Genomic DNA, 20,054 nt, shown 5'->3' with positions numbered 1-20,054 from the left:
AATGCTAAAACCCATATTCAAAGCAGATGGAGTGTTTTATGGTAACAAATCAGATTCTCCTTCAATTTAAAAGGTTCAAGATTATGAAAATGTAACATTAAAACCATTTATATGTTCAAAGCAGAACAGCAATATATAAAGTAAATAGTAGTAGCATCAGCATAAATATTTTTCTAATACAAACAGCGGGGATCAGGTCCAGCCTCCAACCACCAAATGTTGGGACAGATTTAGCAAAGTCAGCTACATGTACAGAATGCAGAGAAAAGCGTGCGAAAGAGAGAGAATTCATTAGTACACACTGCAATTCTGCGTTCGCTACAATTCAAGATGGTGATACTTCATTTAGATATTGCTACACCGTTTTTGATTGAGAAGCTTTAAACCAAAAGTACAAGGTTTAATGTTACCGCAGGACAGATGGTTCAAGTGGAGTAAATCCAAGAGCAGGAGACTCTTTGTTCTGGTGGACATATACAACATGCCTAGCCATTTCAAGATCAGCATCCATCTCACTGTTGTGTTAACACTCACAACTATCAAAGCAAAAATAATCAATGCTCTTAACTTTAAGCAGCATGGTTTGCATGGTTTACGGCATAAGCTATGCTACCATGCTCCTTCGTTCACAAGTGTGCCTTTTTGACTTTAAAAGAAAAAAAAAGAAAAAAAATACCACCACCATAGGAAGAACAGAATGAATGAATCTTTCTAACGGGTAAAAGGTGGAATTTTTCCCCAAGGCCTTAACTTTTAAAGGCTGCACAACTGGAGAGAGCTTCTTGTGTATAAAATACAAAGCTTATGTTATATCACACCTAATCTAAACTACTACAACAGTTAGAGTTTGCAATTGGAAGCTCAGATTTCGTCCCCTTATCAATTCAGGATAACAAGTTTCCTAGTCGATCTTGGCCAATTTTAATGCCAGAGACACAGAGCCAAAAACAGAGGAGCACTTACCTAAGTGAGCCAGAGATGAGCAGTGATGAACCAGCGATGAACTAGTGAGATCTTGGTGCTTCGTCTTCGACACTCGGCAGCGATGAACCAGCACGGCAGGACACAGCCGACAGGAGACGTAGAGCGCGGCGGACTGGCGGAGGCCGGAGAGGCAGAGAGCAGCTTCGATTTGGGACTTGGGACTTGGGACTTGGGACTTGTTAAGGCGATGGCGATGGCGATGGAGTCTCACAGATGCGGCGAGCAACGGCGTCGGCGACGAACGGAGTGAGGGTGTAGATCTAAATCAGTCAGAGTCAGCTGCCGGCTGGTAAAGTGAATTTTTTTGCTAGGCTTTCTTCGAACAGAGAAGAAAGTCGCACAGTCGGCACAGAGAAGGAAGAAAGTCTTTTCTTCCTTTTTTTTTTAGACATTTTTTCATTTTAGTGTTTTTTACAATTATGTTATTACTTTTTTGCCATTATAGGATTTTATTATAAAGAAGGTAATATTGTAAATTGCATATAACTTATACCCATAATGGTCATTTTATAATTATAATAAATATATATTATTTAAATTATAAATATTTTATTTAATTAACTCCGGCTCGTCGAGCTACTCGACGAGCCACGAGCCGGGATAATACGACTCGAAACTCGACTCGATTGGGAGTCGAGTTACTCGAAACTCGACTCGAACTCGGTCAACCCGAGTTCGAGTCGAGTTGTTGACCGAGCTACTCGCGAGTAGCGGCTCGCGAACATCTCTAATTTGAACAAACACTAGACTACTCTTCTGCCGGAAGTTCTCCTTCATTGGCCGGAATTTCTGTAATTTTCCTTTTTGGCAAGTTCCCAAAACTACTGAAATTATACGAAGCAGTACTTTGTTAATTTGTTGTCCAGATCGAATCGGCAGTGCAAGTGCGAGCGGGGGAACTAAGGATGACTGTTCAATTCAATGACCATGGGCCGTCCATTTCGGCTCCCCGCAATTAAATTAATATAATATAATTGAAACTAATTTAATAGATCCCTACCCTAATGGAAGAGACACTACAAAATTCGGGGGACCACCGCGTATCTAGGCTGATTGATAAATGTCAGTGGCCTGAATCCAAGGTCATTGGCAGCTTCTTTAAGGAAGAAGATCAAATTGTGATTTTTTTTTTATAGAAAAAATAAAATAAAATTAGACCGATGCAGAGAGGCTAACTTCAGCGGAGCTGGAAACAGGAAAACAAGCGAAGACGAAGACCGAGGGAATGCTCAGTGCGCCACTTATTACTCTATTAATAATCAATCTATAATAAAGACCGGCTGTCTAACTCAGTCGGTATATTTTAGTCGTACCAAAAAGTTGAATATTCCTACCCTTTTATTACAACTCCAAACTTTATCCAAACGCTAGATTCCCCCCCGCATGCCCGTCCAAAGTAGTGCAAACTTTTTTTTTTTGTGGGAATAAACTACCTAATTATTGGTATCTGCACATATCACCTGCATTATTTAGCGTGGCCTTTACTTCTTTCATTTTCTAACAATAATACACTAAATCAACCCGAATGATTTTCCTGACAATCACCATTCAGGCCTTGTCCGACGGATAGAGCAGGTGGAGACTGGCGTGGGGAGTGGCAGGCTCTCAATGAAGAGAAGCACGTGAGACTGGCCGTCCAGACAATGAGACACGTGATGGCGGCTGGAAGAAAGAGTGGCCCCACTCACCAGAAAAAGGCTACGTAGGGGTGGTGTTCACAAGCTGCGCTAAATTAAAACATGTTTCCCAATTTCCCTCCGCAAATCTTTTTTTTTTTTTTTTTTCGAAAGGGAAAAATAAAAGGAAAAAAGTTTTTCAGATTCAGATGATAAAAAAAAAAAATTTAAGATGGAAAATGTTCTTCCGTAAGTCGATGGTAAAATTGCAGCAGCATGATTAACCTTTCTTTGCTTTTTTTTCTTCATTTTTTGGGGTAGGGGCAGGGATAGAGGTTAAAATATGATATCAATCAAGTTAGTTCGACAAAATCGGACATGAACTTAGACTTAGTACAAGTACGCCACTTTTGTTTAGTTAGACCGACCCACAATAATCGGACCGTACAATATAAAATTATAATAATCAAGTAATATAAAACTACAATAATCAGACCGAACTGCGATCACACAAGAGTCCTCTCTTGACAAAGACAAAGGAAAGTAAGAGGAAGAGACGTCAATCAACCAAATCCCAAGTGCAAAACAACCCAATGATCCCAAAAAATTTTAAAAAAAACCAATAAGCTGTACTAGAGCAATTAGTAGGGATTCGTACCAAAAACGACAAAAAAAAAAGAGTAATTAGTAGGGATTCTTGAGAAAATTTATCAATTTTGTTCATCGGTTCATCGCTTTTTGACTTTCTCAAACTAGAGAAACTACACCTCCCATACCGTCTATATATATATATATGACGGACCAAGAAACAAAACTGTTGTGCTACAAAACTACTGCCTTAGTTCTACGGTAATCCCTCCTGATTTTCTTGAATAATACTACTGTTGTGCAACTGGGCTTATACTGCTACCAAACACCCCCACAATCTTTCACTTTCTAGTATCTGCTACTTTGCTACTTGAGAAAGAAATACTACTACTCAGAGAAAGACCCCTTTGTTTCTCTTAGGAGTACTTTCTTTGCAGTAGCAGCAGTTAAACGGCAGAGGAGCAGGTGGCCCTAAAACGGGGGATTTATCATTCAAAGATTGAGGGAGGAATTGTCTTGAAGATTTTTAGAAGCAGAAGCAGAACAAGAGATGGGGATACTGTATGATGACTTAGTGATTGTGAGGCACTCAGAGAAAGAAGGAGAGCCAAGTGTCATCACGGTGAATTGCCCAGACAAGACCGGCTTAGGTTGTGATCTTTGCCGCATCATTCTTTTCTTTGGTCTCTTTATTGACCGAGTTGGTATGTCCTATTTATGCTCCAAATTACTCCTATACTCCTCCTCGGCTGTACCTTCGTACTTTCTTTCCCGCATTAAATAAGACACAACCCTCGTTAAAATGCATTGATACTTGCTTGTGCCATTTTATCTAATTCTTTTTTAGGTGTTATTATTTGTTAGTGTTAGTTTTGAAATTGTGAATCAATTGAATGGAATTTGCAGATTGTTTTTAGTAAATATAGTACACTGCTAATGTCGTCTCAGGTCTGGGGCGGAAAAAAATGGCGAAGTTTTCTATGATAGTTTTGATGTGTTCTTTGAGATTTTTGCCTAATTTATGTTCTATTTATTTGTGGTGATGAAGATTTATCTACGGATGGAAAATGGTGCTACCTAGTGTTTTGGGTTGTCGGCAAACCGACCACCAGGTGGGGTCTTTTGAAGAAGAGACTCGTGGAGGCCTGCCCTTCTTGTTCTTCGGCTTCTGGCATTTCCTTTTACACTGAGTTGCAGCCGCCCAAACCTCCTGATGTATTCCTGCTGAAGCTGTGTTGCTATGATAGAAGAGGCCTTTTGCATGGTAAGTTTTGATATTTCTGCTCCACCTCTGTCTTCTTATATCCTTTTTTACAGAGTGTTTCTTTTTCATGTCGGTTAATTTTCCCTTGCAACACTGTTGAAAGTACTTGGATTGTCATCGATTGAATTGCTAGTTTCTAAATTTTGATCACTTTTCCTCATATTAGTGTTGAAAGTACTTGGCTTGTCATCCAGTGAATCACTAGCTTCTAAATTCTTATAACTTTTCTTTCTTGAATTAGTACAAGTCAATTTCTTGGTCATTAAGGAGTAGGAATTTTTTGTTACTTTACACTTTTAATACCTAAGCTGATTGGTGATACTCCTACCTCTGTCCTGTCCGTGGCTCCATCATGTTGAAGCAGTTTAATACAGTTTTCTGAACTTGTATCCGTAGTTGAGATCTTGAGAACTTATATATTGGCAGATGTGACGGAGGTCCTCTGCGAACTGGAGCTTGTAATCAAGAAAGTAAAGGTATCCACCACTCCGGAGGGAAAAGTAATGGACCTGTTCTTCATCACTGATACCAGGTTTTGCATACTTACACTAACCTTCCTCTTATCTTTTTCTTTTTAAGCATTTTACTAAAGTCGAACATATTCATACACAATGTTAATTCTCAAATGGCACTCCTAACTTCTCACCATAACACCATAGAGGGTGGGTTTGTGGTCATACCTTTCTGTTTCCCCTTCCTCCGATCCTGGTCAATGTTCATGCTAATTGTGTTGGCTATACATCACTATTGTATGGGCTTGTTCCGTATTATATATTCTTAGCTGGATGAATCTTCCTTCCCCGATTTCAAGGGGTTATACTTCTACTGGTAAGGGTTGCAATCCTGAAAATTCGGGCACAGTAGTATTAAGGCTAGGAGTGTCCAGCTGATGGATGATGAACACTTAGCTGAAGGGTTCTCTTGCTTTCATCTGGTTCGTATAATGGTCTCTGTTTTTGGTGTCTACATGTTGAATCGAATCACCCAATTGTTCCTTAAGAGGATAATCATCTTTTCAGAGTTATCTGCAATGGTTGTTCCTTAAGAGGATAATCATCTTTTCAGAGTTATCTGCAATGGTAGATATGCAAATTAAAATGCGTCTCTGTATAATCTATTAAAAAACTAAAAGGAGTAAAAAACAAGATCATGGCACTTCCAGAGTTTCCTTTTCTTGTCTCTATGTACATGTGAATATTTGAGCTTTGCTCTTCTTTGGATTCTGCTTAGCCTTACATGGTTGGTTTCCTTATCTGTTTCTAAACTTGCTGGAGTTAATTGTCTAATCAGGGAACTTCTACATACAAAGAAAAGACAACAGGACACCTATGACCATTTGAAAGAAGTTACGGGCAATGCCTTGATTAATTGTGATATAGAAATGATTGGCCCTGAAGCTACTGCATGTTCTCAGGGGCCCTCATTTCTTCCTCATGAAATTACTGATGGAATGCTTAATTTAGAGATGCTTGATGAACAGCAAAGTGGATATCTTCCCCCAGACAGCGTATCTATAACAATGGATAACTTATTAAGTCCAGGCCACACACTTGTGCAGATAGTTTGCCGTGATCACAAAGGTCTCTTATATGACATAATGAGAACTTTGAAAGATTACAATATCCAGGTATGACGAATTCTAGTGTGCTAAAGTCTCATAGTGTTTAGCCGTATGCAATTCAGTTGAAGTTTTCATTTATGTTTTAGTTATTTTTTCAAAGATGGTTTGCCACACCCCTTTTTATTAAAAGTATCAGCTTACACAGTTCTATCAGTCTTTAGTTTGCTTTATTGTTCTCTTCTATTGTCTTTTTATGTGACAATGTTTACATTTGGAGGCCTTTATTTCCATCTGACATCTTTACTGAAGATTCACCATCTTGTTTGATCTAATTTACTTGAGCTATTGTTTTCCTGTAGTGCAATAAGCTGTAAGCATACTATCATAATCAACTTTATCAATCTTATTCTTTATTACCCATAGAATTCATTCTTATTAAATCTTCGGTTTTTGTCAATGTCATGACCAGATATCATATGGCCGGTTTTCAACAAAAAGAAAAACAGAATGTGAGCTCGACCTATTTATTATGCAAACAGATGGTAAGAAAATAGTTGACCCAAGCAAGCAGAGTGCTCTACGTTCTCGTCTTTGGATGGAATTGTGTCGTCCACTGAGAGTAGCGTTAGTCAGCCGAGGTCCTGATACAGAACTTCTGGTTGCAAACCCAGTGGAGTTATCTGGAAAGGGTCGTCCCCTCGTTTTTCATGACATCACCCTTGCTCTCAAAATGCTCAAGACCGGCATCTTTTCGGTACTCCCTGAAATGCCTGATCGATGTTAATATCCCTTAGTGTTTGCCTCATATTCTATTTTCTTTTTTTGTGCTTTCCTTTTCACCAATAATTGATTGACCTGCTCTTTCAGGCTGAGATTGGGAGGCACATGATTGGAGATCGGGAATGGGAAGTATACAGAGTTTTACTTGATGAAGGGGATGGGTTGTCTGTCCCAAGAGAGAAGATTGAGCAAGCTGTTTGGAAAATGTTGATGGGTTGGGAGTGATTTGCCTTGTACAGGCTAGCCTACCTTTTGTACAGTTACTTAAGTTAATTAGAACCACCTACATGATGTAAGTGTGCACAAGTACATGTATTACATGTTGCAAGAAGCGGAGTACCTATTATAGCTCCTGAAATACTAACCTTATAGTGTAAATACGAGGCAAAGTAGATAGCGAAGAGATAAATTGACCAGTTTATCTTTTCTAACGATGTTGTATCTTCAAGGCGGAGTTGATGGAGAACTCTTTTTTTCCTTTCCATGGTAGAGTGAAATAAATCAACAAACCCCAAATTGCAGCCAGTTTGTTCTGCCTTAGTCCCTTTTTGTCCTACACTGTCCCTCCCGGGGAGCATGCTTGCCTAATTCCTTCTGTTCCCGAACGGATAGTGGCTGTGTTGCAGGCACTTGGCACGGGATGCTCTAAACAATGCAGATGGTTAATTTGTGGTAGGCTGATAACTCAACATCTGAAGCATGAGCAAAGCAAAGGTTGACGGGGTGCTGTTACTGGGAACTATTGTTTGACTATAGATGTAGTTCATCTGCCTTCGAACTGAATGTGTAACTTGGATGATATGTGGTTTCACGCTATTTTTGAGTTTAGAATTTATGGTCGGTTGGATACGAAAATAGAGAAGTCTTAGTACTTATAAAATGGAATAAAGTAAAAAGCATTTCCATCCATGAAATAGAAATGTTGAACTCCTGAATCTCTACAGGAATTTGTCCCCTTGTGAGGAAATTTCCTGCATGGGAGGATTTTACAAGCAAACCACTGGTTGAATGGTCATTCTTTAGCTAAGAAAGCTTTACAATTGGAAGTTTCTGCCGAATGGAAGGATTGCTTCCCAGGCTGGCTGCATGAGCTTGCTCATGCTGATTGTAAGGGCAGTTGCCCATCTGTTACGTGACTGTTGGAGTCCATTAATAAAATGATGCCGTTTCTGATAAAAAAAAAGAATGGTCGGATTGGAACCTGAGGGCTTAAGGGAACGAGAATGAGGCAACTGCTATTCCATCAGATGGCATGCTTGACATGGACAGCGAGGAACTCAATGTGTGTGGCAGGAGATGAGCAGGGGATAATGAAGAGACTAGAAGCAATCCAAATGCAAATACAGCATGTGAAGGAAGTACTATTAAGAGAGCATGCCAACGCAGCCAGGGAAGAGAAGTTCATAAAGTGGGAGAGACCCCAGGAGGGATGGTGGAAAATGAACGTAGATGGAGCAGCCTGCAGAGGAACGGGTATAGCTGGTGCAGGTGGAGTGCTCAGAGATAGCTGGGGAAAGTGGAGAATGGGGTTCCAACTGAACATTGGACTAGCGTAGTAGCAGAACTATGGGGTCTGATGAACAACAACAAAGATACTAACAAAGATATTTTCTTATTTACCAATACTGACGACTGATAAACTTCCACCACCAAGGGGAAAAGCCAAAATAGAAGATGGCTGACATAATCTCTCAAGGGAAAAGAAAGCCTAACGTGAAAGGTGAAAAAGGTTAAAGAGAAGAATCGGACCTCTGAGGTTGAAAACATTTCAAAATGCTTTCCCATAAGCTCGCTTTCTTGGAATTTGGTTTACGTGAGAATTCCTGCTATTATTGATGTCAACTAATCGACATTGATAGCCTGATTATTTACGAAGGTAACAAATTGACACGATGAATTTCCAGACCACAAACGAAATACTATAAAGAAACATCAGGCGGCAATTCAACATATACATCTGAATGATGACTTTGATCCCTAAAGCTTCCAGTAAATGCGCAATTTGTGCAAGACCCCAGAAACCACGGCCCAGAAAACAATTTCAGCGAAAATCACATACAAAAGCGTTCCCACTCTTTCCGATTTCCATACGTCAATGAAGACATGCTGTTGAATCCAGTTCACCTGTGAATTATCAGCATTTCCAGCCAATCAGGAGCCATTAATGATGACTTGGTTCTGGAGGTTACATTCTTTAGCATCGATGAGAAGAAAATGGTACTTACTAGACTATTTTTGGGATCTTCGTAGTACCATCCATTTATGAAGGCAGCAAAGATGCCCTGTGCTGCCATTACAAACACCAGCATTGCATTCATCCCTATCCACTCGAGGAACAAGAATGGCTTCCGCTGCCCCCAAACATCAATCTGTTTTATTGCGCCAGAGAGGGAAACATTACTTGAGATTATTTTCGTTGGAAATCTATAGTTCCATAGTTTGCTTTCTTTAGAAAATAGGTACTAGTACTTCTACTGCTACTGTGAAGATCAAACTTTCTTACCAGTATGTAGAACCCAGAGAATACAATTCCAGCTGCTCCCGCTGTGAAACATACATAGCTGAAGCTGTAGAGCTGCTTATTGATAGGTATAGCTGCACGCGAGATTGAAACAAGAAATGTCTGTTATTTCCTGTGGATTTTTAGTCATCAAAAGAGAAGATGCACTGGGCTAACTGCTCCTGAGAAAGGTATGTGAATGATGCTCACCATCTGTAAAATGAAGAACTAAGGCTAGGACTATTAAGCAGAGCCCCATTGACACCCAATGCTTGAGCCTCTCCTTGTGACCCTGCAACAAAATGTGCGCGAATTTTTGTTAACTCAGCAACACCCAAAGGCCATCTAACCAGCTTGAAAAATAGATTGGCAAAGAGATCGTAACCTTAAAATGAATCAAGACGTGCCCATAATGAATGCCAATTGTGCCCGAGAGAATAGATGAAATTGAACTAGAAGATAACAAGAAGTAATAGAAGCCATTATTGCAAGGAAAATGTCTTGTGGAGAAAATTGAAGTACCAATCTAATGTCTCTTGAGCTTAACTAAGCTAGTCGAACCTCAAGAAGCCTTCAGGTTCAAATGGAGCAGGGCACCAAGTCGGTGCATCTTCACGGAGAGGACCAGAAGCAGGAGAACTGAATGTGCAGGCCTACATTTTGGTTGAGAATAGAGACCGATAACTAATAATATGCCAGGAATATTACGAGGAACTAGAACCAATAACGTTCCACTTCCGCATGCGAATTGCGTACCTTTAAACGTTTCCAAACGGGGTCCGCATATAGATGATTGATCCCCCAAACTTGTCTATCCACATAACCAACTGCATTGCACGCTGGTCCAAAATGTCCTCTCATCCCACATTTTACCTTAATTTGAGAATAAATAAATAGCTAAACCTTCAGTTTTCTCATGCATTCATTCGTGGGCAACATGTGCACGAAGAATTTTGGTAGAAATACCAAAAATTGCTCAGAAATAAGTAGGCAATCTCATACAGTGTATTTTCCAGCAGCATGCCCGTGATGCACGACGAAGGTCCAGTCAGGAACATAGAGAGTGAATACGGTGAACATGTATATCAGAAACGAAACAAATCCTCCCAGCCTGAAAATGAAAAGTAGAAGGAAGGATCTACATATAGCATCCTCTTGACTCGCTCAAATAGGGAGAGAGACTAACTAAGCTATTGAAGTGTAGAAAGAACACGTATTAGACTTACCACTGCCATTTGTATGCCGTGAAAATGGAGAGAAAACCAGGGCTAATGGCGGTTGGCCTGAGCTTAGTGGTGAATGTCTCTATCAGAGCAACAATTAAGTAGACCAAAGCTATTCTCTGCTTGCGGATACAAACCCAACGAAAAAATGACGATGCTCAGGGACGTTTCGGATGGATAAACAGATTTCTTCAAGTAATTCCGTAGAAAATGCTTTGCTCAAAATCTTAAAAAGAGATGGAAAGAATGAAAGATTCGCTCTTGAGTATCACACCTGTAGGATGCCGCACCATCGTATGAGTTTCATATTAACCCCGTAAGACAAGTCACTGGGTGCATGAGAGTATCCCCCTGTATGTATTGTGTACATATATAGTATGTTTAGAGTCATATTATGTACATAACATCAGAAGCCAATTGCTTCTATCTGCTGCTCCTCTATTGCTTTGCAATCGCAAAATAGGATCATAGCAGCAGATTTTGAGTTTTTCTCTCAAGTACCTTGAAGTATAAGTCCCCAGAAGAAAAGCTTTAGTGTTCTCGAGATTATTTTTCTAACAGCAGCATTGACCTTGGGAATTCTCTGCAATTACATGTAAACAATTAGAAACTTTTTCTTGGTGGTTGTTGGGGGGGTCCTATTAAATCGTTATATAATTAATTCTTGGTGTTCTTCTTTTTCAGTTAAAGGGGTCGGTTTAAAAGTTGAATTTTTTTTTCTCGTGGAATTGGATGTCCATAGTTTAGCTTAAAATTGTATCTTCACAAATATGATTAATTTTGGGCTTTAAGGCCCTGCTAGTCTTTCTCCATCATTTAGCATTTTATGTAATCTTATGGATCAACTCTTAGTTAGAGGCCCATAATTTTTTACCTCTTGGGCTCTTAAGATTCGTTCTCCTAGCAGACAAAGGGGAAGTTTCCATCAACCCCTTCTTTAAAAAAAATAATAAAAAAATATTATTATAACCATGCACAACGGACAGTTTTGATGAAGTGAAAAGAGATATCAACAAAAACGAAGAGTAGGGAAAAGCACCTTGAGGGCAAGAGCGATTGCAACGCCAACGATGAAGAGAAAAAACGGCATTACAAAGTCGGCCAAGGTGCATCCATTCCAGGGGGAATGATCAATCCGTGGATATGCCCCTCCGGCATCATCTACTAATATCATCAACTGCACGCCACGCAATTTTGGACAGAAACTCATCATCTTGTTTCTCAGTTAATAATGATGCACATCACTGACTGAAAAACTAAATTCAACAGAAATGAAATGAATTAGAGTACCACTACAGTGAGGCCTCTGAATGCATCTAAGGTTGCAATCCTCTTGGTCTTTGGTGGTTTTGTCAGCACTAGTGCAGTTTGCTCCTGCTTTTGTGCTGCTGGCTGTTCCGTTAATCCGGTGCTCTTGTGTTCTTTCAGCTTGCAATATTCTGTAGCGTCTTGGCCACCACCTACACTGGTGTCGTCAACTCTTGAAGTTTTATCTTTCTCGCCGTGAAAGCTTCTTGTTTCCTCTTCCTCCACAAGATGTCCTTTGACATCATCAGCAAACCCTTCTTCCAACTTCTTGGGATCGTCCATAGCTGCAACTAGTGGCTAGCTCTTTTCTTTCCTCTCCCACAACTTCTCTCGTTGCTTTGCTTGCAGCTAGGTATAGCTCACCAAGTAGTAGTAGTAGTAGTGTGTATATATGCAGATGTATGTCTTACTACTTTTACTCAATGAAGTTGACTACTAAATTAATTAGTGCCTGGATTATGAGCATGCATAGTCTAGGACAAGCATAAAAATCAAAAGGCCGGCTCATTTAATCAGCTGCTGTCTCGGTCTTGATCGCCTGAATTAGTGCGCAGGACCATTTAAATTACTACTAACGTAGCGGCAGTGCTTTTACACAATGGAAGCGGAACATCGTGGGACTAATTAAGACATGATTAAGGTCCCGTCCGGGACGGCCCCGACTCGCCAAAGTACTTTAAGGGCATTTTATTACTTTAATTTAGTCAAGCCTGCATACTTGTTAATCTCTTATATAATTTTTTTAGAAACTCCCGTCCTGTAGAATATAATAGAATAGATTAGGTTATAAAAATGTTATCGTTACTGTAAAAAAAAAAAAAAGTCTGGTGTTGTATGTTTCAAAACAAAAAAAAGCGAAAGGAAAAAAGTCAGATGTTTTACATTTGTATGATGTAACTTATCCTCGCTTGCTTCTTTCTTTCTTTTTTTTTTTAATTATTCGTTTTACTACTACGTTGTTATTTAGCTGTATGTATTCTGACTTCTTAAGACCAAGACTATCATCCTTAGACACTGAAGTGCACCTATAACAAAATAAAATAGAGGTGGTCCGAACTGTTGATCCACTGCCAATCTGCCATGTGCCTGTACAAGTCTAAGGTCCAAGGACCCCCCCAGGCCCAACTAAATTGGAGAAGTTTAAATCAGACAAAAAAGGGCCGTGAAAAACTATTAGTGAGTTTAAACAATGGAGAAACTTCCAAAAAATAAAATAAAAATCAAAACAGATTACGTTCTGTCAGAATTTATCATATATATATAAAAGACAGTAGTGTGAAACCAATCGCTTGCTGCCGTGGAAGGTTAAAGGTCAAGTGGCTGTCTTCTCTCTCCAGTTGTTGAAAATGAAGAAGAACGATGACATGATGCCGGCTAAAAAGTCAAATAACAACACCAAGAGTCCCAAGACACGATTTGTCTCACTGTGCCGTACTGGAGCAGAGGTTAACTAACTCTGGACTGGACGGCTTGTTGCTCCCATTCGATTTTTGGGACCTTCGGTTACAAGCTAGTAAAGGAAGGAAGATGAGGATTGAGATTGGACAATTTTAAGAGCTCCGTCGTTTCCGGCAAATCACCAAATTAAACAATCACTTGTTTTCATTTCAGGCATTTAGGTATAGCTGAGGGGTCGAAAAGCTATTTATGTTCTTTTCGGCTACGGGGGAGGGGAGCAATTTTTATTTGATCGTCAAATCTGCTCTTTTACGGTCTACACCGACGGACGTGCATGTGAATTGATTTGATTGTTATATGACCCAATTTCTAGTTTGGCCAAGAAGTAGGACCATCAATTCTTAATCTCAGGTTTTCTAAGGGTATCAATGCTTAGAAATCATTCACGAACGTCTGGACGAAGAAGAAAACTGCTTTCTTATTAGGGAGGTAAAAAGAAAAGACGGAGTCCCATCCCACATCGATCAGCACAGGCGTAGCAGCTGTCGAGCGGAGCGTTTATAAGACCTGGGAATAACTCGAAATAAAGGCAAGCAGCTACGCAGCGAGCACAAAGCGAACTATTCTTTCGCCTTTTACTAAAGAATACCGTGCGCTCGCTGCAGAAGGTAGCATACGCCAATTTTTAGAGAGGTCCTTCTTCTTCGGTTGGGCTTCTACATATCTCAGTCGAAATATTTAGGAATGTCGTTAAATTTTGAGGGAGGGACAATTGGGGTTGGTTCTCACCGCAAATAGAGGATGGGAATATATAAGTACTTCGTGGTTGGAGTTGTGTAGTATTTGATGTTCCTCCGGATTTGAGTTTAAATCTCTTTTGTCGTAGCATTTCCAATTATTAATCATTTGTTCCTAGTTGATTGCAATTAAGAAAATCCGTGAAAAGGAATAATCAATCCTAGGATACCGACTCAGAAGTTAAATAAGAAGATATCTCAAGTTCTTTCTTTTTTTTTTTTTTTGGATCGAATAATAAGATGTCTCAATTCGTACAAACTACAGAAGGCTGCAAATTATTGGTGGATCACCTCACCGCGCGTATTGTGGTCTCAACTCTCCAAGTTTTGATCATTTCTTGCTAACGTCTTTCTGCCCCATCAGTCGTAAACACGTGATACACGCGCATTAAAAGCAAGTCATAATAGCACGACACCCTGAATACGACGTTAACACGGGAGTATATCTCTGACTAGACTAGACGATAAAGGCTTTCCGTTGGTTGGGGACTGGAAAATTTCGAGCAAAAGTTAGGCATGGTAGGTAGTTTTTGAGATGATAAATTGATAATGGTTGTCATTTTGCAATATTGCTTGTACATTATGCATTTGGCTACCTTTTCTAAGCACTACATCCACATATTTATGATTTATTCCCTTTGTCTCATTTTGATAGTTTTAATTTTTTTTTTCACACAGTTTAAGAAAAAAATAGTTAATTTTATTGAAATAATAAATTTAGGTTGCTATTTTCCTAAAATATCCTTACATTAAATAGAGTACAACATTATATTAATTATTCATGAAAACTTGAATTGATGGTTTATGAGAACTTAGATTGACGATTAAGAAATAATCATTCTTCATTTTACATTATTTCACATTTTGGCTTGAAAGAATAACAAAGTTGACTTTTCATATATCAATATGTTTTGGAAAATCTAAATTTATTAAAATGGGGTAGGTTAACAATCTATATTAAATAAGGTGGTTTATACTAATAACAACCTATATTGAATAAGGGTATTTTAGAGAAATTAAAAAATAACTATATTCTTCAATTAGAAAGTGAACTACAATTTGAGACAGACGAAAAAGGAAAACAAGACTATCAAAGTGGGACGGAGGGAATAATTAGTTATGGCAACAGTAATTTGGATTCTACGGGATAACCAATTCTAGGTTTACGCACTCTTCAGTCTCTCAAAATTACTGCCCCAGTCATTTCTTTTTATGTTTGAAGATAATAAAGTCTTCTCTAAAATTTTTAGGGATAATTTCAGAAACCTCCCTTGAGGTTTATGACATTTACACTACCTCCCCTGTGGTTTGAACAATTACACTGACCTCCCCTGAGGTTACTAATCCTTTGCAAATTTAGTCCAAATGATTAAAATATTGTTTTAGGGAGTGAAATTAGAATTTTGTACCAAATTTGCCCTTTGTACTACATGTCCAATGAATGACAAAGTACTACAAATCAATTAATAATTAATAAACTTTAAGGAGTATAGTTTATAGGCAAATACGCATTACCTATTTAAAGTACCGACTCTTTACGAAAATTTTACTTTCAAACATTTAATTTAATACAAATATTTACGCTCAAATACAGATTTGTATTTACTTTCAAATATTTAATTTTTGTTAAATACAAAATCTACCAATCTCTCTTCCGTAAAAATATTAATATAACACTTTTTGAATTTTAGTTCCAAACATTTATGTATTTAACATAAATTAAATGATTCAGAATAAAATGTCCATAAAGAGCCAATACTTTACTCATGTAATGGATGAAAGCCATAAAGAATTAATACTTTATGAGCCTTTTTTTAAAAAAATATTTAATTTATATTAAATAAATAACCTATCGATTTCCTTTTTGCAAGAATATTACTGTAACATTTTTTGAATTTCAAATATTTACGCTCAAATACAGATTAGTATTTGCTTTCAAATATTTAATTTTTGTTAAATACAAAACCTACCAATCTTTCTTCCGTAAAAATATTAATATAACACTTTTTCAATTTTAGTTACAAATATTTATGTATTTAACATAAATTAAATGATTCAGAATAAAATGTCCATAAAGAGCCAATACTTTACTCATGTAATGGATGAAAGCCATAAAGAATTAATACTTTATGGGCCATTTTTTAAAAAAAATATTTAATTTATATTAAATAAATAACCTACCGATTTCCTTTTTGCAAGAATATTACTGTAACATTTTTTAAATTTTACTTACAAATATTGATATATTTATCATAAATTAAATGTTTGAAAGTAAAATATCCGTAAAGAGCCGGTACTTTAAATAGGTAATGTGTATTTGCCTATAAACTATACTCCTTAAAGTTTATTAATTATTAATTGATTTGTAGTACTTTGTCATTCATTGGACATGTAGTACAAAGGGCAAATTTGGTACAAAATTCTAATTTCACTCCCTAAAATAATAGTTTAATCGTTTGGACTAAATTTGCAAAGGATTAGTAACCTCAGGGGGGGTCAGTGTAATTGTTCAAACCACAGGGGAGGTCAGTGTAAATGTCATAAACCTCAGGGGAGGTTTCTGAAATTATCCCTATTTATAACTTTCTCGGATTTAGTAGTGTATCTGTACATCCTTCGTCCTTCAGATCTTGTGTTTTTGTGACACGTTTAATGACAGAGAAAGAAAATCCACATATTCATTAGTTTGGATGAAAATCCATATATTCATGGCTCCCGTTAAGTCAATAAATAAATGTCAAATCTCTTACCACATATCCAACCAAGAGATCCATTGCAGTGATAAATACAGGATCTCCTACTAATCATGCTACCAAAAAAGCTACAATATCTTGATTAAAATTTTATGAGCCATGACGATTACAGATGCAAGTGGAATCTCCACTTTGACCCAAAACAGATTATTTTGGAGCTTTGCAAATTTTGATTGCTACCTGCTAATGCCAACTTTCTCGTCGAATGGAATAAAATTTTAGAGTATCGGTGATTAAATCATGTGCTATTTTTCTCCTGTTCCTGTCCCACACACAATAGACTTTTGTCCATTTCTGGGTCAATGAAGAAATCCATCTGAAACTCCTCCGCTTGGGCACTTCTCCTCCACTGGGTCACTTCTTTGATTGCTACAGATCCATATTCACACTGGTCTTTTAACTGAGCTCCGCGCGCACACAACCATGAAAGACCCCCTCAGGAATCCAAAAATCAGGAGAAAAGGTAAGAGAAAAACCATGGGAGAGGGAGTGGCAGAAGAAGAAATCAGGGATGTTTCTGGGTGCTGGAGAGGCCCGAATAGTTTTATACCCCATTTGTTCAGTAGCCGATGGTACATGGTGTTCGCAACCATCCTAATCATGGCCATGTCTGGAGCTACTTACATGTTTGGCATCTATTCGGAGGACATCAAATCTTCGCTAGGCTATGACCAGACAACCTTAAACTTGATCGGCTTCTTCAAGGACTTGGGTGCAAATTTGGGAATCATTTCGGGGCTGGTCAACGAGGTCGCACCTCCCTGGTTAGTTCTCTCCTTGGGTGCAGTCATGAACTTTTCTGGTTACCTGATGATATGGCTGTCGGTAACCGGGCGCATTGCTAGGCCGGCCGTGTGGCACATGTGTTTCTATATATTCATCGGTGCCAATTCTCAAACTTTTTCCAACACCGTTGCATTGGTTTCGTGTGTCAAAAATTTTCCAGAAAGTCGAGGTGTTGTCATCGGTCTGTTGAAGGGATTTGTTGGGCTTAGCGGTGCAATAATCACACAACTCTACCGTGCTTTTTACGGGCATGATTCCAAGTCTCTCATCTTACTCATCGGCTGGCTTCCTGCTGCTGTTTCGCTCATTTTCCTTAGAACTGTTCGCATCATGAGGGTCGTTCGACAAGCAACTGAGCTCAACATGTTCTACCGTTTCCTCTACGTTTCGCTCATTCTAGCCGGTTTTCTAATGATCACAATCATTGCCCAAAACTGGCTGGCTTTTACTAGGTTAGAGTACGGGGCAAGTGCTTCTGTGGTGATTGTTTTGCTTTCTTTGCACTTGCTCGTTGTCATAACAGAGGAGTTCAAACTTTGGAAGAGAAAGAGGGGAGAAACCTCATATGATCCACCACCGGCGAGTGAGTTTGCACCCCAGGCAGCCAAAGCAGAGACGCCTCTCGCCGATCCACCGAATCAAGAAGAGACGCCCGTTTCTTGCTTCGGCAAGGTGTTCAGGCCACCGGAAAGGGGAGAAGATCACACAATCCTGCAAGCGGTGTGCACCATCGATATGTTAATTCTGTTCGCGGCTACAACATTCGGGGTGGGCGGGACGTTAACGGCAATTGATAATTTGGGTCAAATTGGCAAATCCTTGGGCTATCCCAAGAAGAGCATTACCACATTCGTATCACTAGTAAGCATATGGTCCTATTTAGGACGCGTGGCCTCCGGCTTTGCTTCCGAAATCCTACTGGCCAAGTATAAGTTTCCACGTCCCCTGATGCTAACGCTGGTGCTTCTCGTCTCCTGCGCCGGCCATCTCCTCATTGCTTTCGGCGTCCCATATTCTCTTTACGTCTCATCCTTGATTGCTGGCTTTTGCTTCGGAGCTCAGTGGCCACTAATTTTCGCTATCATATCAGAATTATTTGGCCTAAAGTACTACTCCACGCTGATTAATTTAGGTGCTGGAGCCAGTCCGTTTGGTAATTACATACTCAATGTTCAAATAGCAGGCCATTTTTACGACAGGGAGGCGTTGAAGCAAATGGCAGCCAAAGAAGTCACCAGGAGAGCCGGGGAAGACTTGACGTGCGACGGGGTAGAATGCTACAAGCTATCTTTTCTCATAATTACTGCGACCACGTTGTTTGGATGTGTTGTTTCTTTAGTCTTGTATTTAAGGACCAGAAATTTCTACAAAGGCGATATATACAAGAAATTCAAAGAGCAAGGTCAAGTGAAAGATCCTGAGATAAACTCGGTTACAATCGCACCACTTTTGCCAGCCGCCAGGTGATTAATTTTGTAGCGGTGTATTTAGACTCGTCTCCCCACCCCTCCTCTGTAATACTATCTATCTGATATATAACCCTTGATAAGCTGATCCGTGGGGGTAGAAACAAGAAATCTCGCATTTAAATGCTGTCTGAAGCCCGCCAAGCATTATAGTAACAGATGCTGACGGAACGGATGAGCACGAGAGCAGATGCTTGAATAATGCTCTGAGGGATTAGGTCACCTGTCTACAAAATGTAAAATGCTGCATTTATCCTGCCATGCATTGCGTAATAGCAGATATATTAACAGATAAAATAGCTGTTGTAAAATGAATTCTATCAAAAGATACTCTCGAATTTCACTTTTGATCGTTTTGGGGTATACATACACTTAAGATGTTCATGGGCACAGCCCCCAATTTTCAGCCGCAATTTGAAGAGGATCAGAATGAAAGCTTCAAACTGAAAGTTTTCTGGCGATCTTAGCCGTAATTTGAACAGCATCCATTTTTTGAGCTTTCAAACTTACAAAGAACGATAAATAGATTTCTCGATGAGGACTACCTTATATTTCTGGAGCCTCTGCACTTGCAATGTTATAGCGCAACCTTTGAAAGAAAGACATACTAGCTGATGTCTACCAGACATGAGGTGAGACACCACCCCCCCAAAAAAAAAAGAAAAAAAGAAGAGACTAATTCTTCAGTCATTTTGGAAATTTTTTTCCCATTTTTTCCCCTCGGAAATTAACTATAAAATCTGCAGCTTGGACATGTAATTTCTATCATTAGCTTTTCGTTTTTTTTTTTTTTTTGGGATAGAGGGTAGAAACTATCGTTAGCTTTCCGACAAATATTATATACTACATCTGCCGTAAATTTTGCAGTCAACCTCATTCTCAACTCCTATTTTTAGAATAACAGGAAACCTTGCTACGCACAAAGTCGATACCGAACATCCTCCTCCTCTCCTTCTGAAAAAAACAACCTACGCCTCTAATCCACGTTGCCAGTGTCTTCTGTCTGGTGCTCTCGACCACAAGTACTCCT

The 20,054-nt window shown here is 39.0% G+C and overlaps 3 protein-coding genes and 1 pseudogene across 4 annotated transcripts; 3 read left to right on the top strand and 1 right to left on the bottom strand.

The window, feature by feature from the left end:
- The first annotated feature begins 3,409 nt into the window (after positions 1–3,409).
- LOC113776378 (ACT domain-containing protein ACR10) lies at positions 3,410–7,318 on the top strand. 2 transcript variants are annotated; one of them, XM_027321522.1, is made up of 6 exons: positions 3,410–3,838; positions 4,237–4,452; positions 4,879–4,984; positions 5,743–6,079; positions 6,483–6,767; positions 6,881–7,318. In XM_027321522.1, the coding sequence occupies exons 1-6, from the start codon at positions 3,739–3,741 to the stop codon at positions 7,016–7,018; spliced, it is 1,182 nt and encodes a 393-aa protein (XP_027177323.1). In that variant the 5' UTR covers positions 3,410–3,738; the 3' UTR covers positions 7,019–7,318. The 2 variants fall into 2 exon arrangements, with proteins under 2 accessions (XP_027177323.1, XP_027177322.1); XM_027321521.1 differs by having other exon boundaries at positions 3,410–3,892.
- A 1,372-nt stretch (positions 7,319–8,690) lies between these two features.
- On the bottom strand, positions 8,691–12,106 carry LOC113773452 (heparan-alpha-glucosaminide N-acetyltransferase-like). The gene is made up of 13 exons (XM_027318101.1): positions 11,807–12,106; positions 11,556–11,693; positions 11,018–11,099; positions 10,791–10,867; positions 10,526–10,635; positions 10,296–10,404; positions 10,050–10,166; positions 9,855–9,946; positions 9,679–9,745; positions 9,504–9,585; positions 9,297–9,388; positions 9,019–9,162; positions 8,691–8,917 (listed from the first exon to the last, which is right to left on the bottom strand). The coding sequence occupies exons 1-13, from the start codon at positions 12,104–12,106 to the stop codon at positions 8,771–8,773; spliced, it is 1,557 nt and encodes a 518-aa protein (XP_027173902.1). The 3' UTR covers positions 8,691–8,770.
- Positions 12,107–13,817: 1,711 nt separating this feature from the next.
- On the top strand, positions 13,818–13,937 carry LOC113776636 (annotated as a pseudogene).
- Positions 13,938–16,947: 3,010 nt separating this feature from the next.
- On the top strand, positions 16,948–19,376 carry LOC113776112. The gene has a single exon (XM_027321194.1). The coding sequence runs from the start codon at positions 17,196–17,198 to the stop codon at positions 19,023–19,025; it is 1,830 nt and encodes a 609-aa protein (XP_027176995.1). The 5' UTR covers positions 16,948–17,195; the 3' UTR covers positions 19,026–19,376.
- Positions 19,377–20,054: the final 678 nt, after the last annotated feature.

This window comes from Coffea eugenioides, chromosome 6 (assembly GCF_003713205.1).
Source record: "Coffea eugenioides isolate CCC68of chromosome 6, Ceug_1.0, whole genome shotgun sequence".
NCBI lineage: Eukaryota > Viridiplantae > Streptophyta > Magnoliopsida > Gentianales > Rubiaceae > Coffea > Coffea eugenioides.
Note: the sequence above shows the minus strand (reverse complement) of the source record. Positions and strands in the feature narration are given on the sequence as shown.